This window comes from Hyla sarda, chromosome 5 (assembly GCF_029499605.1).
Source record: "Hyla sarda isolate aHylSar1 chromosome 5, aHylSar1.hap1, whole genome shotgun sequence".
Taxonomy (NCBI): Eukaryota; Metazoa; Chordata; class Amphibia; order Anura; family Hylidae; genus Hyla; species Hyla sarda.
The window spans coordinates 339,301,399-339,317,961 of record NC_079193.1 but is presented as its reverse complement, the minus strand read 5'-3'; the positions used below and the strand labels follow the sequence as shown (position 1 = coordinate 339,317,961).

Sequence of the window (16,563 nt, the reverse complement as noted above, 5' to 3'; positions counted from 1 at the left end):
AAGCCGTCCCGAATATAAGCCGAGGCCCCTAATTTCACCCCAAAAACCCAGGAAAAGTCTCGAGACTCGACAATAAGCCTAGGGTGGGAAATACATCATCCCCCCATGTCATCATCCAGACCCCTGTCATCATCACCGCCTGTCAATCCCTTCTCAGTGGTCTTCAACCTGCGGGCCTCCAGATGTTGCAAAACTACAACTCCCAGCATGCCAGAACAGCCATCGGCTGTCCGGGCATGCTGGGAGTTGTAGTTTTGAAACATCTGGAGGTCCGCAGGTTGAAGACCACTCCCTTCGTCATCATCCAGACCCCCCTTCTGTTTTCTACTCACCTCCCCTCGGTGGGAAGGAAGGGTGAGCTGGTCCGGGCCGTCCATCTTCGGCCATCTATGCTACAGGGACCGTCCGGTGGGAGGGTTAGTTGTTCCGGGCTGTCCATCTTCACCGGGAGGCCCTCTTCTCCGCTCCGGGCCGGCCCCGGACTAGTGACGCTGCCATGACACCACTGCGCAGGGACGTCATGCACGGACGTCCCTGCGAGTCGTCGTCAAGGCAACATCACTAGTCCAGGGCCGGACCGGAGCGGAGAAGAGGGCCTCCCGGTGAAGATGGACAGCCCGGAACAACTAACCCTCCCACCGGACGGTCCCTACAGCATAGGAGGTCGAATATGGATGGCCTGGACCAGCTCACTCTTCCTTCCCACCGAGGGGAGGTGAGTAGAAAACAAAAGGGGGGTCTGGATGATGATAAAGGCTGTCCGGCATGCTGGGGGTTGTAGTTTTGCAACATCTGGAGGTCCGCAGGTTGAAGATCACTGATTGACAGGCGGAGATGGACGACCGGGACCATCCCCTCACAGCTAAAGCCAGAAACGGTTTTTTGTTCACTCGAGTATAAGCCGAGGGGGGCGTTTTCAGCACGAAAAATCGTGCTGAAAAACTCGGCTTATACTCGAGTAACTTAAACAGTATGCGGAAACAGCATCTAGAGAATTATCTCCAATCCCGGCTGTTGACAGGTGTCAGCTGTAGTTAGCAGCCTGCACTCACCATGTGGCTCAGCATCTGGACCCACCCTATACTCAGCTTCATTCCAATATTAGAAAAGAGAAGAAACAGAAGGCGCTCTGTGTGTAGGATCTCGAGATGGCAGGGTTGGGGGAGAGGAACCAACAGCCGCTTACCAGGTTGTGTGAACTCACAGACAACAATGGGTAGTGCGTGGATTTAATGTGGCGTCCGCAGCCTTCCTGAAGTGAATATGTGGAAAGAAGTGACTGGAACACCCAATAAAATTCTTTGGCAGTGGACGTATGATAAAAACCAGGTGCTGTTTATTGTGCAGAGATGCAACGCGTTTCTCTGCGCATGCGCAGCTTCATCAGGCAGGCTGATGAAGCTGCACACGCGCAGCGAAACGCGTTGCATCTCTGCACAACAAACAGCACCTGGTTTTCATCCTCGTGGTCCGGCTTTCTTCATACGTCCAACACCAAAGAATTTTCCTGGATCTTCCAGTCACTTCTTTCCATTCATTCCAATATTAATAAAACTGATCTTACACATAGACAGCCTTTGGCTGTCTGGGCATGCTGGGAGTTGTAGGTTTGCAACAGCTGGAGACACACTGTTTGGAAAACACTGCGGTAATAGCTCTTCTTGGCGTCTAGGGATTCCTTTTAAAAGGAGAACTCCAGTGAAAATGAACTTATCCCCTATCCACAGGGTAGGGGATAAGTAGATGATCATGGGGGTCCGGCCACTGGGATCCCATGCGATCTCCAGGACTTTTGATAAGGGACTGAGGTGGATATGAAGCATGAAGAAATGTAATATCTTTTCAGCTCCTCAGATAACCCCTTTAACTTTATCTTGTACCCATTTTTGAAAGGTTCTGGGGATAAACTCACCTGCTGCTCCCACTTTGAATAGGAAATATGCGGACTGATTTATCAAAGCTGGCACTCACAAATTCTCTCCCAGTTGGAGAGTAGTCAACATCCAGGACAGCCGACACGTGGTCCGTGTGTACCTTAATGGGGGCTTCCATGTTTCGCATGTCATATGTATACAGCCTGCAGGACAAGACAATACATTGAGAATCCTGGAAATAGTTTGTGAAGTCAAAAAGAAATCAAAAGACATGTAAATTCACATAAAAGGTGAGAAATTGGCTTTTTTGCTCTATTTCCGGGTACTCCGGTGGAAAACTTTTTTCAACTGGTGCCAGAAAGTTAAACAGATTTGTAAATTACTTCTATTAAAAATCTTAATCCAGTACTTATTAGCTGCTGAATACTACAGAGGATATTCTTTTCTTTTTGGAACACAGAGCTCTCTGCTGACATCACGACCACAGTGCTCTCTGCTGACATCACGACCACAGTGCTCTCTGCTGACATCACGACCACAGTGCTCTCTGCTGACATCACGACCACAGTGCTCTCTGCTGACATCACGACCACAGTGCTCTCTGCTGACATCACGACCACAGTGCTCTCTGCTGACATCACGACCACAGTGCTCTCTGCTGACATCACGAACACAGTGCTCTCTGCTGACATCACGAACACAGTGCTCTCTGCTGACATCACGAACACAGTGCTCTCTGCTGACATCACGAACACAGTGCTCTCTGCTGACATCTCTGTACATTTTAGGACCTGTCCAGAGCAGTATGTTTGCTATGGGGATTTTCTCCTACTCTGGACAGTTCTTAAAATGGACAGAGGTGTCAGCAGAGAGCACTGTGCTCGTGATGTCAGCAGAGAGCTCTGTGTTCCAAAAAGAAAATAATTTCCTCTGTGGTATTCAGCAGCTGATAAGTACTGGAAGGATTTAGATTTTTTAACTGAAGTAATTTACAAACCTGTTTAACTTTTTCGCACCAGTTGATTTTAAAAAATAAAAAATATAAAAGTTTTCCACCGGAGTACCCCTTTAAAAAGGTGTACTCTGCTGCTCACTGTTTGGAACAAACTGTTCCGAACACTGGAGCCGAGAGCTTGTGATGTTATAGATGCGCGCCCCCCCACACACACGATGTCGCGACCCGCCCCCTCAATGCAAGTCTATAGGAGGGTGCTCGACAGACGTCAAGCCCCCTCCCATAGACTTGCATTGAGGGGGCGTGGCTATGACATCCTGAAGGGTCGGGGCTATGACATCACAAGCTCCCGACGCCGACTCCAGCGTTCGAAACAGTTTGTTCCAAAAAGTGAGCAGCGGAGTACCCCTTTAATGTAGCTACCCAGTTTAGAAAACCCATTGTTATATACCCCATCAGTCGATTCTGAGTGAAATAAGGCAATGGTTAGGGGGGTATTCTGTTCATAAAACTTCTCCTGGCCAGGGAGAATATAACGATTGTCTCCTTTTCGAGGACATGTCCTGTCCAGTATTACACTGACAAACCATTGATGTGAATGGACACTGTGTAATGCTTAATTTCTCCTGTGGTGGCGCTGTAAGGCAACTCAAAAGTTATTGACAGGTTTTTCCATAAATTGCAGCTGATTATTGCGCCCCCCCCCCCCCCCCCCCCCAGGAGGTCTAGCATGGACTGTCTAAAGTGGAGAACCAGTTTACTAGGATGGTCTTGCGTCGAAAACGTGAAGTCAACTCACTATCAGCTGATAAACTCCAGTAATTTTCACAGGTTTAGCAACTAAGGGTTTATTCACACGTACAGTATCCTTGCATATTTAATGTGCAGGATTCGAAACTGCAGATTTAAATGTAAACGAAATGACCGAACACAGCTTCAAATCTGCAACTTCAAATCATGCACATTAAATATGCACAGGATACTGTACCTGTGAATAGAACCGAAAGAGGTTATCCAGGAACAAAAAACTAAGCTAATTACTTCCAAAAAAATAAAATAAAAAATAAAACAGCACCTCACCTGCCCTCAGGTTGTGAGTGGTATTACAACTTGGCTCCATTCACTTCAATGGAACTGAGCTGCAATATGACATACAACCTTAAGATAGGGGTGGTGTTGCTTTTGGAAGAAATCATCAGTTTTTCTAATCCTAAACAAACCCTTTAATAGGGGCAATGATACGGTTGACAATCGTAAGGCCATATTAGTTGGCCTGCGCAGTCCTGAAGGAGTGTCCGTCCATCTTGGTCTGCAGGTGCTGTTTTTTGTGACTGGCACTCATTTACAGTGCTCGATCAGTTGTGCCACACACATGATTGCTGGATCATTCATGAGGCTCTTCGCTGTAATCAGACTTATCCCTATTACACAAATAGTGTGTGGTCTACAGCCAATTGTTTGCTCATTCGTCAGCTGATCGCTGGTCCTTTTACATTGGGCGATCTGAGCCTTTTCATCCAATAATCTTCATGTGTAATAGGGACCATACAGGTGAGGGAGGATCTGTTCCTATAAAAGCAACCTGCAGACCAAAATGGACAGACATTCCTACATACAAAGTGAGCGGGCGGCCAATATGTGCACGATTTAGGACAGGTTTTTCTGGACCACAAAAAAAGCTGCAGCATTTTTCTGTGTTTTGGCATTTTTTTTCTGCCATTTTTGCCTGTGTGTGTAAATTGCATTTTTGGGCCAGTTTTTTATTTTAAGACTTTTTTTTCGGGTACCAAAAAAACAAAACAAAAAAAAATAAACAATTTAAAGGAAAGGATGCAGTAGGGATGTAAAAAAAAAAATAGTATTTAAAGAAACATTTTTCAGAATGAAATTTTTATTTTAACAGAATTTAATTGTAAAGATAATAGATATTTTATAATTAATTTTGTGAAACTTTATTAGTAATGCATTTTAATGTGTTTAAGTGCGTTTTTGACTTTTTTTTTTTCTTTCATTTTTAGGTACTACTATTACTCCCAGCTGGTAGTAGTAGTACCTGTACTAATAGACAGATAGCCCCAGGTGTCACTTCTGACACCCGATGCAATCGTCCTTTATATTGCAAAGATGCGGAGCGGCTCCCTACAGCGCTCGCATCTCTGCTATAATCTCCGGCCGGCCAGTGATATGAATAGAAATTCACATCACAGATTCATATCTGCCGCTCAGAGCAGTGATTGGCCAGATGGTGGCAGCCAATCACCACTCTCAGCGGGAGATATGAATCAGTGATGTGAATTTCTATTCACATCACTGGCCGGCCGTATAGTGCAGAGATGAGGAGCTCAGAAGAAAGCCGCTCCACATCTCAGAAGGATGAAGGACAATCGCAGGGGGTGTCAGGAGTGACACCCACTGTGATCTGTCCTTAACTACAGGTACTACTACTCCCAACATGGAGCACACTCTGGGAGCTGCAGTACCTGCATTAATAGACAGATCGCCCCGGGTGTCACTCTTGACACCCGTTGCGATCCTCCTGTATAATCTCCAGAAGCCGGTGGCACAGCCGCACTTCTCTGGTCCCCTACCCGCACTGTATCTTTCTGTTATGTGAAGTTCTCTTCACATCACAGATTCGTATATGTCACTGAGAGCGGTGATTGGCCAACACCATCCGGCCACAATTACCGCTCTGAACAGCAAATATGAATCTGCTATGTGAAGAGAACTTCACATCACAGAGACGTATAGTTCCAAGCAAGGGAGCTTAGAAGTGCGGCTATGCCACCGGCTTCTGGAGATTATACAGGGGGATCACAAAGGGTGTCAGGAGTGACATCCGGGGCAATCTTTCTTTTAGTACAGGTACTACAGTCTGTTCCATGCTGGGAGTCGTAGTACCTAAAAAAAAAAAAAATTATATATATTTAAAAATAAAATAAAATACAAAGTTATAAAAGCCAAAAACACACACTTTATTAAACACATAATTACAATACATTACTAATAAAACGTTTCACAAAATTATAAAAAAAAAAAAAACACTCCAACTGAAAAACGCCAAGTGGATATGGCATTTTGGAGTTCCATATTGACTGCCAGCTAACATCTGGCCGCAGCATTTTTTTTTTACAAAAAAAAAATTACAAAAAAATTTTAAAAAACGCCATACGGCAGAATGGGTGTTTTAATTGGCATTTTTGAAAAAAAAAATTAAACAAGTGGAAACCTAGCCTCACACTTACTTGTAGTTTTCATTCGCTGCTGTAAATATATAGGCCTCCATAGGATTCCAGCAGAGAGCGTTTGTCCTCATTTCTAGAATAATCTGCCCCAAGAGAGAAATATCCTGATTATTTTACAAGTAACACAAAGAGAGAACTTTATATTAAGGAGAAAGTGAATACAATACACACATATACCTCAAGAAATAATTGTGGAGCATTTATCTTAGAACTATGTATTGTGACGGTTATTTTTAGATACTAAGAAATCTTAACAGGTAGCAATGGCCTTATGGGCACGTTTGATGCCCCCGGGCTACATTGTGTTATGGCATAATAGGGATCTGGCAGTTATAGGAGTAATACAGAGACTCTTGCGCTCCGGTAACATGGGGTATTACCTATAAATTAGCTCTAACTATGACCAATGCAAAACCGTGTGCTGACAACATTGACGTGAAACTGCTCTGCAGCTTAATCGATAGGGGCACCTCTATTCAGAGAAGCCATTATTTCTTGCTCATACTATGCTAATGAGGGACTAGACTGCCAACCAGGTAGTCACCACCTCTTACTTCTCAATGGTGACTACTCCCTTCACAGTTTACGGATATACTGGGAGTCACCATTGCTGCTCAGAGCATAAACCTGGGGCTCTCCTCAATGAACATGCAGCAGTGGCAATAGTCCAATTTATAGTCTAGACTAGGCCTGAACGATATATCGCAATTGAATCACGATTATTGCAGATTGCGATATTTCAATTTGTCCCTTGTCAAAATTAGGAGATTACCTACTCCGGCGGCGGCTTAGACTTCAGCGGCTCAAGCAGATAAATACAGCACTCATGGGGCTGCGCAGCAGACAGGAATGTAAAGCTCAAGGGGTGGGGCCAGGGGGTGGAACCACCTAGGGTCAGGGGGTGGAGCCACCTAGGGTCAGGGGGTGGAGCCCCCTCTCCAGACTGCACTTCTGGACTGTTATGGGTGAGATTCAGCCGTGATAGCTGTGCAGCAGACATCCTCTGTGCTCCTGCTTACACTGTAGTACTGTTCATTACTGTGAGCAAGGGAATGGCTTTATGAGGGGGAGGGGAATTTACTATATGGGGGTCACTATATGAGGAGAAATTACTATATGCAAAATATTTTTAGATATTTTATTTAACTGTATTTTTAGTGCTGCTGGGGGGGGGGGGGGGGGGGGTGACATTCAACCAAAAGCATGTAACATAGAATGTGTCGGCAGATAAGAACCATTTGGCCCATCTAGTCTGCCCAATAATCTGAATCCTATCAATAATCCCTTGCCCTATCTTATATGAAGGATAGCCTTATACCTATTCCTATCTTATATGAAGGATAGCCTTATGCCTATCCCTATCTTATATGAAAAATAGCCTTATGCCTATCCCTATCTTATATGAAGGATAGCCTTATGCCTATTTCTATCTTACATGAAGGATAGCCTTATGCCTATCCCTATCTTATATGAAGGATAGTCTTATGCCTATCCCTATCTTATATGTAGAATAGCCTTATGCCTATCCCTATCTTATATGAAGGATAGCCTTATACCTATACCTATCTTATATGAAGGATAGCCTTATACCTATACCTATCTTATATGAAGGATAGCCTTATGCCTATCCCTATCTTATATGAAAAATAGCCTTATGCCTATCTCTATCTTATATGAAGGATAGCCTTATGCCTATCTCTATCTTATATGAAGGATAGCCTTATGCCTATCTATCTTATATGAAGGATAGCCTTATACCTATCCCTATCTTATATGAAGGATAGTCTTATACCTATTCCTATCTTATATGAAGGATAGCCTTATGCCTATCTCTATCTTATATGAAGGATAGCCTTATGCCTATCTCTATCTTATATGAAGGATAGCCTTGTGCCTATCTCTATCTTATATGAAGGATAGCCTTATATCTATCCCTATCTTATATGAAGGATGACCACAGTATTCCTCCAAGGTGAACTACAGGATTAAACAGGCGCCAAGATGAAGCGGTCTTCATCGCGAAACGCGTTGCATTGTGGGTAAAATAAACTGATTGCTCCTCACAAGTTCTTGGTGCCTGTTTAATCCTGTGGTTCACCTTAGAGGAATACTGTGGTCATTTTGCACCTATCCCAGGAGCGGCTGCCTGATCTGAGAAATCCCTTTCTCTACATGCTTTTACCATTGTTGTGCTCGGCTGAGTACAACCACCGCAGGTGAGCATTATTCATTACCTTCACCGAATTTTATCTAGACGGTTTCACACTATGGAGCGCTTTCCTTTGTTTTAGTTGTATGAAGGATAGCCTTATGTCTATCCCTATCTTATATGAAGGATAGCCTTATGCCTATCCCTATCTTATATGAAGGATAGCCTTATGTCTATCCCTATCTTATATGAAGGATAGCCTTATGCCTATCCCTATCTTATATAAAGGATAGCCTTATGCCTATCCCTATCTTATATGAAGGATAGCCTCATACCTATCCCTATCTTATATGAAGGATAGCCTTATGCCTATCCCTATCTTATATGAAGGATAGCCTTATACCTATCCCTATCTTATATGAAGGATAGCCTTATGTCTATCCCTATCTTATATGAAGGATAGCCTTATACCTATCCCTATCTTATTTGAAGGATAGCCTTATACGTATCCCTATCTTATATGAAGGATAGCCTTATGCTTATCCCATGCATGTTTAAACGCCTTCATTGTATATACCATATATTCTAGGTGAGCAGTTAAATCCCATTACATGTGTCTAACAAGCACATTGGCTAATACACGAGGTGCCGTTCTTTGGTCTCTTTTCTTACTACCCTAGGGTAGTGTTTCTCAGGCGTGGTCCTCCAGCACCCCCAACAGGTCATGTTTTCAGGATTTCCTTAGTCTTTCACAGATTATAAAATTATGGTCAGTGAATCAGGCATCACCAGTGTTATATCACCTGTGCAAGACTAAGGAAACCCAGAAAACATGATTTGTTGGGGGTGCTTGAGGAACGCGCTTGAGAAACGCTGCCCTAGGGGACATGACCATGATAGTTTGTAGCTCATAATACAAGTCTATACTTCTGTGTAATGTCAAGCTCACCACCAGGTCAGAGGTGCACAGAAGAGTGAGGACAGCATGCGTAGGGAAGCCAAAAGCATGGAAATTCCAGCACCACGATCACGGAAGAATGCTGCTTTATTGATATATCAATCGACAGGAACACAGAGCACAGCATGCACAAACCAAGGAGTGACGTGTTTAGGCGGGCTACGCCCGCCGAAACGCGTCACTCCTTGGTTTGTGCATGCTGTGCTCTGTGTTCCTGTCAATTGATATAAAGCAGCGTTCTTATTCCATGATCGTGGTGCTGGAATTTCTGTGTTAAGTCTATACTTCTGTATTGCAATGTATTATGTATTAGGCCCCCAGCTGCCAATCTGCACCTCACAATCACATGTGGCTGCTGGAGTAACAGAAAGGAGCTGCCTGTCAAACCAAGTAGATGCCTGGCCGGTGTAGCAGCATCCGCTACTGAGCCGATGTATACTTGTATGATGGATTGCACTGGGTGGCAGCCCTGTATATTTAGTATATTGTGGACAACAGCAAGGGGTTAACATTTTTCTGGTGAACTACACTACAGATGAGCACATATGAATAATAGGATTAAATGGGTACTCTCATTAAAACTTTATTTTTTCTACTAAAAAGATTATGCAAAAAATAAATCTCTTTCTAATATATGTTACTTAAAATAAATAAATAAATCAAACTTGTTTTCAGTGTTTTTTTTTTTTACATTAGAAAACCTGACCACTAGGTGTCACCCTATATGGCTCAGGTATCCTTCCCCCCCCCCCCCCCTCACGTTGAGCACCTTCGGACCACTGCTGGCCGGGTAGCGTGGTCCAAAATGCTTGTCCACAGCGAGCGACCACAGCGCACTGTGTGCAAAATTTGAAAATCCCCGCCCCCAGCATATCCCTCTTCTCACTGCAGCGCATCTCTAATACAGGAGAGAGAGATAGATGTCCCTGCCCTGTACTACGCCTGTATGTGCGCATATAGGAAGATGGGCGGAAACGAGCCCCGGCCAGGCATCAGATGACGCCGCGCCTGCCGGGCCACGCCCACTTCCTGCCCTCCAAAGAGAGCTGAACACTGAGCTACCAAAGATGGCATTTAAAAAAAAAAAAAAAAAAAAAAAGTATTTTAATGGGGATTTAAATAAAAATGAATACAGGGATAGAGGTAGTAAGTGTCAGGGACAGATGGGGAGGGGGATTAGGGAAAGTTTAGCTAATGATAGTTACTCTTTAAGGCTGAACACAGGTATCTGGTCAGTGGCACACACAGAGGGCGCTATTGAGGGACTTGCCTTTTTCAGTGGTGTAGGTTTCCGCATGTCGTACAGAACGATACCTCTGTCTGCACTACAGCTTCCAATAATGTGTGTCTGAAAAACAAAGGGTTCAGTCAGTATTTCACATATAAGAAAATAATGTTAATCGACAATGTTTAAAAAATAAAAAAAAAGTGCCCATGCAAAATAAAAAAAAAAGCAAAACTGTGTTACCTCAATGGGGTTAAATTTGACAGCATGGAGACTGTCCACTCCCCAGGTGTAGGTGCGCATAGGAGCGTTCCTCTGTTCATCCCAAATATCCACTTGCTGTCCACATGTGGCAAAAACAGCGTCCCTCCAGTGGTGATCCACGCCTGTAAAGACTGTCTGCAAAGAGGAGAGAGGGACTCAAAGTTAGTATTTCACAAGATGAAGAGGCTCAGCCTACCGCATACTGAGACTGTCTATGGCAGTGGTCTCCACTTGTGGACCTCAAGTTGTTGCAAAACTACCCCGGGGATGCTGGGAGTTGTAGTTTTGCAATTTTTTGGAGGCACACTGGTTGGGAAACACTGGTCTACTGTGTATAACATAAGATCAAAACTTTAGTGCCGTGTAACTACGGTATCAGGACTCAAGTATGACAGATGAGCGAACAAACTTCTCGGCTTGGAAGTTGATGACTTATCCTGCATAAATTAGTTCAGCTTTCAGGTGCTCCCGTGGGCTGGAAAAGGTGGATACAGTCCTAGGAAAGAGTCTCCTAGGACTGTATCCACCTTTTCCAGCCCACCGGAGCACCTGAAAGCTGAACTAATTTATGCAGGATAAGTCATCAACTGCCGAGCCGAGAAGTTTGTGACGGATCGAATTTACTGTAAGTTCGCTCATCTCTAATGACAGTCTCTGGCCACCCAGTTCATATCACACCATGTGCACTTACTATACAGGGGTGCGGGGCCTCAAATCTGCTTCTGCTAAAGGTCGAGAAAGATGAACTTATCAAGCCCTCAGTACGTTACCTTTCCAAGTACTGTATGGAGTGGCTCCTCTTTCTCCCCATATCCAGGACTTTCCATCTTCCATTGTTTCACAGTTTTATCGTCACCAACCTAACACACATAAGACGTTATCATGTAGTAAAATATACGTGATGGGATCTTGTACCCAAGAGTGAGATACTTTAACAATCCATTCGCATCTACATACCGTAAAAAAAGAAGTCCCGCAGAATCGGACACACATCCCTCGGACAAAGCCGTCATGAGCTTGTATTGTTCGGGTGCAATTTCTTGTGGGCAGATTCCATAACTTCACCTGAGAAAATAATACACATTTTTTTTTTTTTTTTTTAATTACTTTGACAACTGAAGCAGCAGATCTTATTCACAAGGACCCATTGGTATTGGTGTTCCATAGATTTTACACTGTAGTCTCAATGCAAGTCTCAGGTCATCACTAGAGATGAGCGAACTTACAGTAAATTCGATTCGTCACAAACTTCTCGGCTCGGCAGTTGATGACTTATCCTGCGTAAATTAGTTCAGCTTTCAGGTGCTCCGGTGGGCTGGAAAAGGTGGATACATTCCTAGGAAAGAGTCTCCTAGGACTGTATCCACCTTTTCCAGCCCACCGGAGCACCGGAAAGCTGAACTAATTTATGCAGGATAAGTCATCAACTGCCGAGCCGAGAAGTTCGTGATGAATCGAATTTACTGTAAGTTCGCTCATCTCTAGTCATCACTAAAGCCAGAACTGTCGTTGCACTTTAAAAACACCCATTAACCCCTTCCATATTAAAAGTTCATATCACCCCCCTTTTCCATATAAAAATATGTTAACATAATAAAAATAAACATATTTGGTATTGGCGCGTGCGTAATTGACCGAACTATTAAAAAATAACATTTTATATCCCGGACAGTAAATAGCATTAAGGTGTAAAAATAAATAAATAAAATAAAAAAATAAAAAATAAAAAAATCACAGAATTTTGTTTTTTATGTTTCTAACATCATATCCCAGAAAAAAAGGAAGTAAAAATGTACCGTATTTTTCGCCGTACAAGACGCACTTTTTCTTCCCCAAAACTGGGGGGAAAGTTGGTGCATCTTATACGGCGAATACACCCCTATCGCGGCGGTCCCTGCGGCCGTCAATGGCCGGGACCCGCGGCTAATACAGGACATCACCGACCGCAGTGATGCCCTGTATTAACCCTTCAGATGCGGCGGTCAGCATTGATTGCCGCGAACAGCTTACAGGACACCGGGAGGGACCTTACCTGCCTCCTCGGTGTCTGCTCCGTGCCGGGATCCCCTGCATGGCCGGCGCTCTCCTTCGACGTCATCACGTCGTCCCGTCATCCAATAGGAGCGGCGTGATGACAACAACGGAGAGCGTGGATCGCAGGAAAGAAGACGTCCGGAGCGTCGGGGACACCACGGGGACGCTGCAACAGTGATGGAGCGACATCCAGGGCAGCGGTGATGGGTCCAGAGCGGCGGGGGACACGCGAGTATAACCTCCTATACCAGTGGTCTTCAACCTGCGGACCTCCAGATGTTGCAAAACTACAACTCCCAACATGCCCTGACAGCCAACGGCTGTCAGGGCATGCTGGGAGTTGTAGTTTTGCAACATCTGGAGGTCCGCAGGTTGAAGATCACTGTTGGGTTCAGAATCTTTTTTTTTTCTAGATTTTGCACCTTTAAAATTGGGTGCGTCTTATATGCCGATGCGTCCTATAGGGCGAAAAATACAGTATTCAAAAAGTCCGATCAATACCAAAATGGTACCGATACAAACAGCATATTACGGCCCCAAAAATTATCCCTCGTACAGCCCAGCATGCGGAAAAACAAAAATATTATAGTGGTCAGGGAATTTTTTTTATTTTTTATTAAAAAGTTTTTTTTTAATTACATTATTAAAACATGATGGAAACTAAAATGTGGTATTGGTATAATCAGGCCAACCTAAAGTATCAAAATAATATGTAAGTTTGACCACAAGAAAAAAAGAAAAACCCCAAATTTGCATTTTTTTTCTATTTCACCTCACAAATAATTGTTTTTTGTTTCAGAGCATAAGTTATGGAAACACGAAAAGGTGTCATTACAAAGTATACTTGGCCCCGCAAAAAACAAGCCTCACGGGTCCATAGATGGAAAAATAATGGCTATTTAGTTATGGCTATTATAGGACAAGGAGGGAAAAAAAACGAAAGTGCAGAAACTAATGAAGACTTTATTTACATATTATTTTGGTTGAAATTATTTTATCTACCAGGACAAGTGGATTTTTTTGAGGGACAAGTAGATTGCGTTCCGCTTTAGTCCCTTGGACAAGTATTATTTTTTATTTATTTCCACACCCCTGTCAGGGGCTTCTGCCCTCTAGTTGTTTTAGGTATCAGAGGGGGCCTCAATACCCGGATGCCCACCAACCCAAACTTACAACATATCAGAAGTTTAGGTATGCATTAAATATTATAATATTGGAACATAATATAATATTTGAATGCTTTGAGTTCACAGCTCTTACAAAGACCATATGTGTCCATGGTTACAGGCTACAACACAACTTGCTTTTATAGTCACCTGTCACTTCAGTTTGCCTTTTATTTTTGCTAACCTACAGACTGTAAGGGGTTACTTAGGCTCACAATAGTGTGAACTCCCTCTCTTTACATTTCCCCTGATCAGCACCAGAGCTTAAAGGGGTTATCCAGGAAAAAACTTTTTTTTATATATCAACCGGCTCCAGAAAGTTAAACAGATTTGTAAATTACTTATATTAAAAAATCTTAATCCTTTCAGTACTTATGAGCTTCTGAAGTTTAGGTTGTTCTTTTCTGTCTAAGTAATCTCTGATGACACGTGTCTCGTGAACCGTCCAGTTTAGAAGAGGTTTGCTATGGGAATTTGCTTCTAAACTGGGCGTTTCCCGAGACAGGTGTCATCAGAGATTATTAAGACAGAAAACAACAACCTTAACTTCAGAAGCTCGTAAGTACTGAAAGAATTAAGATTTTTTAATAGAAGTAATTTACAAATCTGTTTAACTTTCTGGAACCAGTTGATATATAAAAAAAAGTTTTTTCCCGGAATACCCCTTTAACCAGGGTTTTCACCACATATAAGCTTGTGTGTCCTACATTGCCTTGGAGGAGGGACCAACAGTAGGACAACTCAGCAGTGCCCCAATAGTAGACACATATATCCTAAATACAAGTATCAGCATTATAAATGTTGACGATACCCCTTGTGCCACTTCATCACCCCCTATGCCTTCTGGCTCAGACAGCCCTAGTTACAGGCTTGGCAGCTCCTGGTCAAATCTGGCATCTAACTCATCAGAAGTTCTAGCAGCTACCAGTGCTCAGTGATCTAAAGTGGCTGCAGCATTAACTACCAGTACAATATCGGGCAGCATGAGCCGTGACCACTTATGAACAGTGACCAGGGACTGCTGCCCCTACACTGAACCCTTTTGCTACACCCCTTGAGACTATGTTGCTTTAGTTCAATAAATAAAAAACAAAAAAAAGGTTTCGGTAGCGTACACGAACTATAAATGGCGCAGATACTGACCTCTCCATCACAGGCCCCGGACAGCACGGTGGACAAGCTCTTGGGATCTTTTGCCAGACAGTTGATCCCATCTCTGTGACCTTCCAGCGCTGCGACAAAGGGCTTGGCGAACACACGCTCCAGCTTGGTGGCATTTAAAGCTCGGACATATTCCCGCGGCACCTCGAACGGGTGCAAGGAGGGGTCGTAGTTACGAGGAACTGGAAGAAAAAAGAAAGATAAAGCAGGCGCTGAGTTACAACTGCGTGATTGGCTGAAGCTGCCCATACACATCGGTAAGGCCTTGGGTGCACACAGAAATTCCTCACGGAAATGTTCCTTCTACCTGAAGTGCTAATCCCAAGATCGCCAGCTCCAGCGTGAGGAAAGACACAGGGCACGATAGGCTGTACAGATGCCTCAGCCAAGTCCCGTGCACGAGCCCTATTCTGATGAACAGCAGGACTCCTGCTCGGAACTTCGCTGAGTGTGGTATAATTGCCTCGACAACTGTCCTGCCTAGTGTGGCCGGTGTCTTTCTTACGCTGGAGCTGAAGATTGTACAAGCCTAACACTTCAGAATTGCGTTTTAGGGCTGGAAACAGACACCCAGAAAATGCCAGACTGAACACATGACGTTTTTTGGTCCAAAAACACTGTAACCAGATGATAGGTAGGAATCAATATGTAGAGATGAAACGCCATACGTGCTCACCTGTTGATGACACAGACAGGAAGCAAGAAGCTGTCAGAAACTCTTACCTGACAGCTGTGACAGCTCCTCCTGTGTAGTTTCCTGGGGAATGTTTTAGGTGCTGCACACAGTCCTTAAAGGGGTACTCCGCCCCTAGACATCTTATCCCCTATCCAAAGGATAGGGGATAAGATGTCAGATTGCCGCGGTCCCGCTGATGGGGAGCCCTGGGATCCCCGCTGCGGCCCTGCGCTATCATTACAGCACAGAGCAAGTCCGCTCTGTGCATAATGACGGGCGATACGGGGGATGGAGCAGCGTAACGTCATGGCTCCGCCCCTCGTGACATCACGGCCCGTCCCCTTAATGCAAGTCTATGGCAGGGGGGCGTGACGACCGCTGCGCCTCCTCCCATAGACTTGTATTGAAAGGCGGCGGGCCGTGACGTCACGAGGGGCGGAGCCGTGACGTAACGATGCTCCGGCCCCTGTATTGCACGTCATTACGTGCAGAGCGAACTCGCGATCTGACATCTTATCCCCTATCCTTTGGATAGGGGATAAGATGTCTAGGGGAGGAGTACCCCTTTAAATTCTGCACCTCCCCTCCTGTGCTCAGTACAGGAAAGATAAGAAGCCTGCTCCCATTCATCTGTGACAGGAGGGAAATTGTCTCTATCTTCCTATCTGCTTCCCAATCAATGTGCCTCCAGCTGTTGTAAAACTACAATTTCCAGCATGCCCAGACAGCTGTTGGCACACTCAATGGGAAAGCTGAGCTAGACAGATGAGAGAGATATAATAGATAGACATTCTCCTACCTGTCACTGATGAATAGAAGCAGACATCTCATCTTCCCTGTACAGTGGTCCCTCAAT

The 16,563-nt window shown here is 44.3% G+C and overlaps 1 protein-coding gene across 2 annotated transcripts in view; it reads right to left on the bottom strand.

Annotated features, from left to right (window-relative positions):
• DCAF13 (DDB1 and CUL4 associated factor 13) overlaps positions 1–16,563 on the bottom strand; it is a 38,756-nt gene that overhangs the window by 17,164 nt on the left and 5,029 nt on the right. For both annotated transcript variants that reach the window (XM_056522545.1, XM_056522544.1), the window contains exons 2-8: positions 15,014–15,213; positions 11,628–11,735; positions 11,441–11,530; positions 10,650–10,805; positions 10,452–10,529; positions 6,075–6,157; positions 1,913–2,077 (exon numbers count right to left, since the gene is read on the bottom strand). In XM_056522545.1, the coding sequence (XP_056378520.1) occupies positions 1,913–2,077; positions 6,075–6,157; positions 10,452–10,529; positions 10,650–10,805; positions 11,441–11,530; positions 11,628–11,735; positions 15,014–15,213 (880 nt within the window). The remainder of the gene's footprint in view (positions 1–1,912; positions 2,078–6,074; positions 6,158–10,451; positions 10,530–10,649; positions 10,806–11,440; positions 11,531–11,627; positions 11,736–15,013; positions 15,214–16,563) is intronic.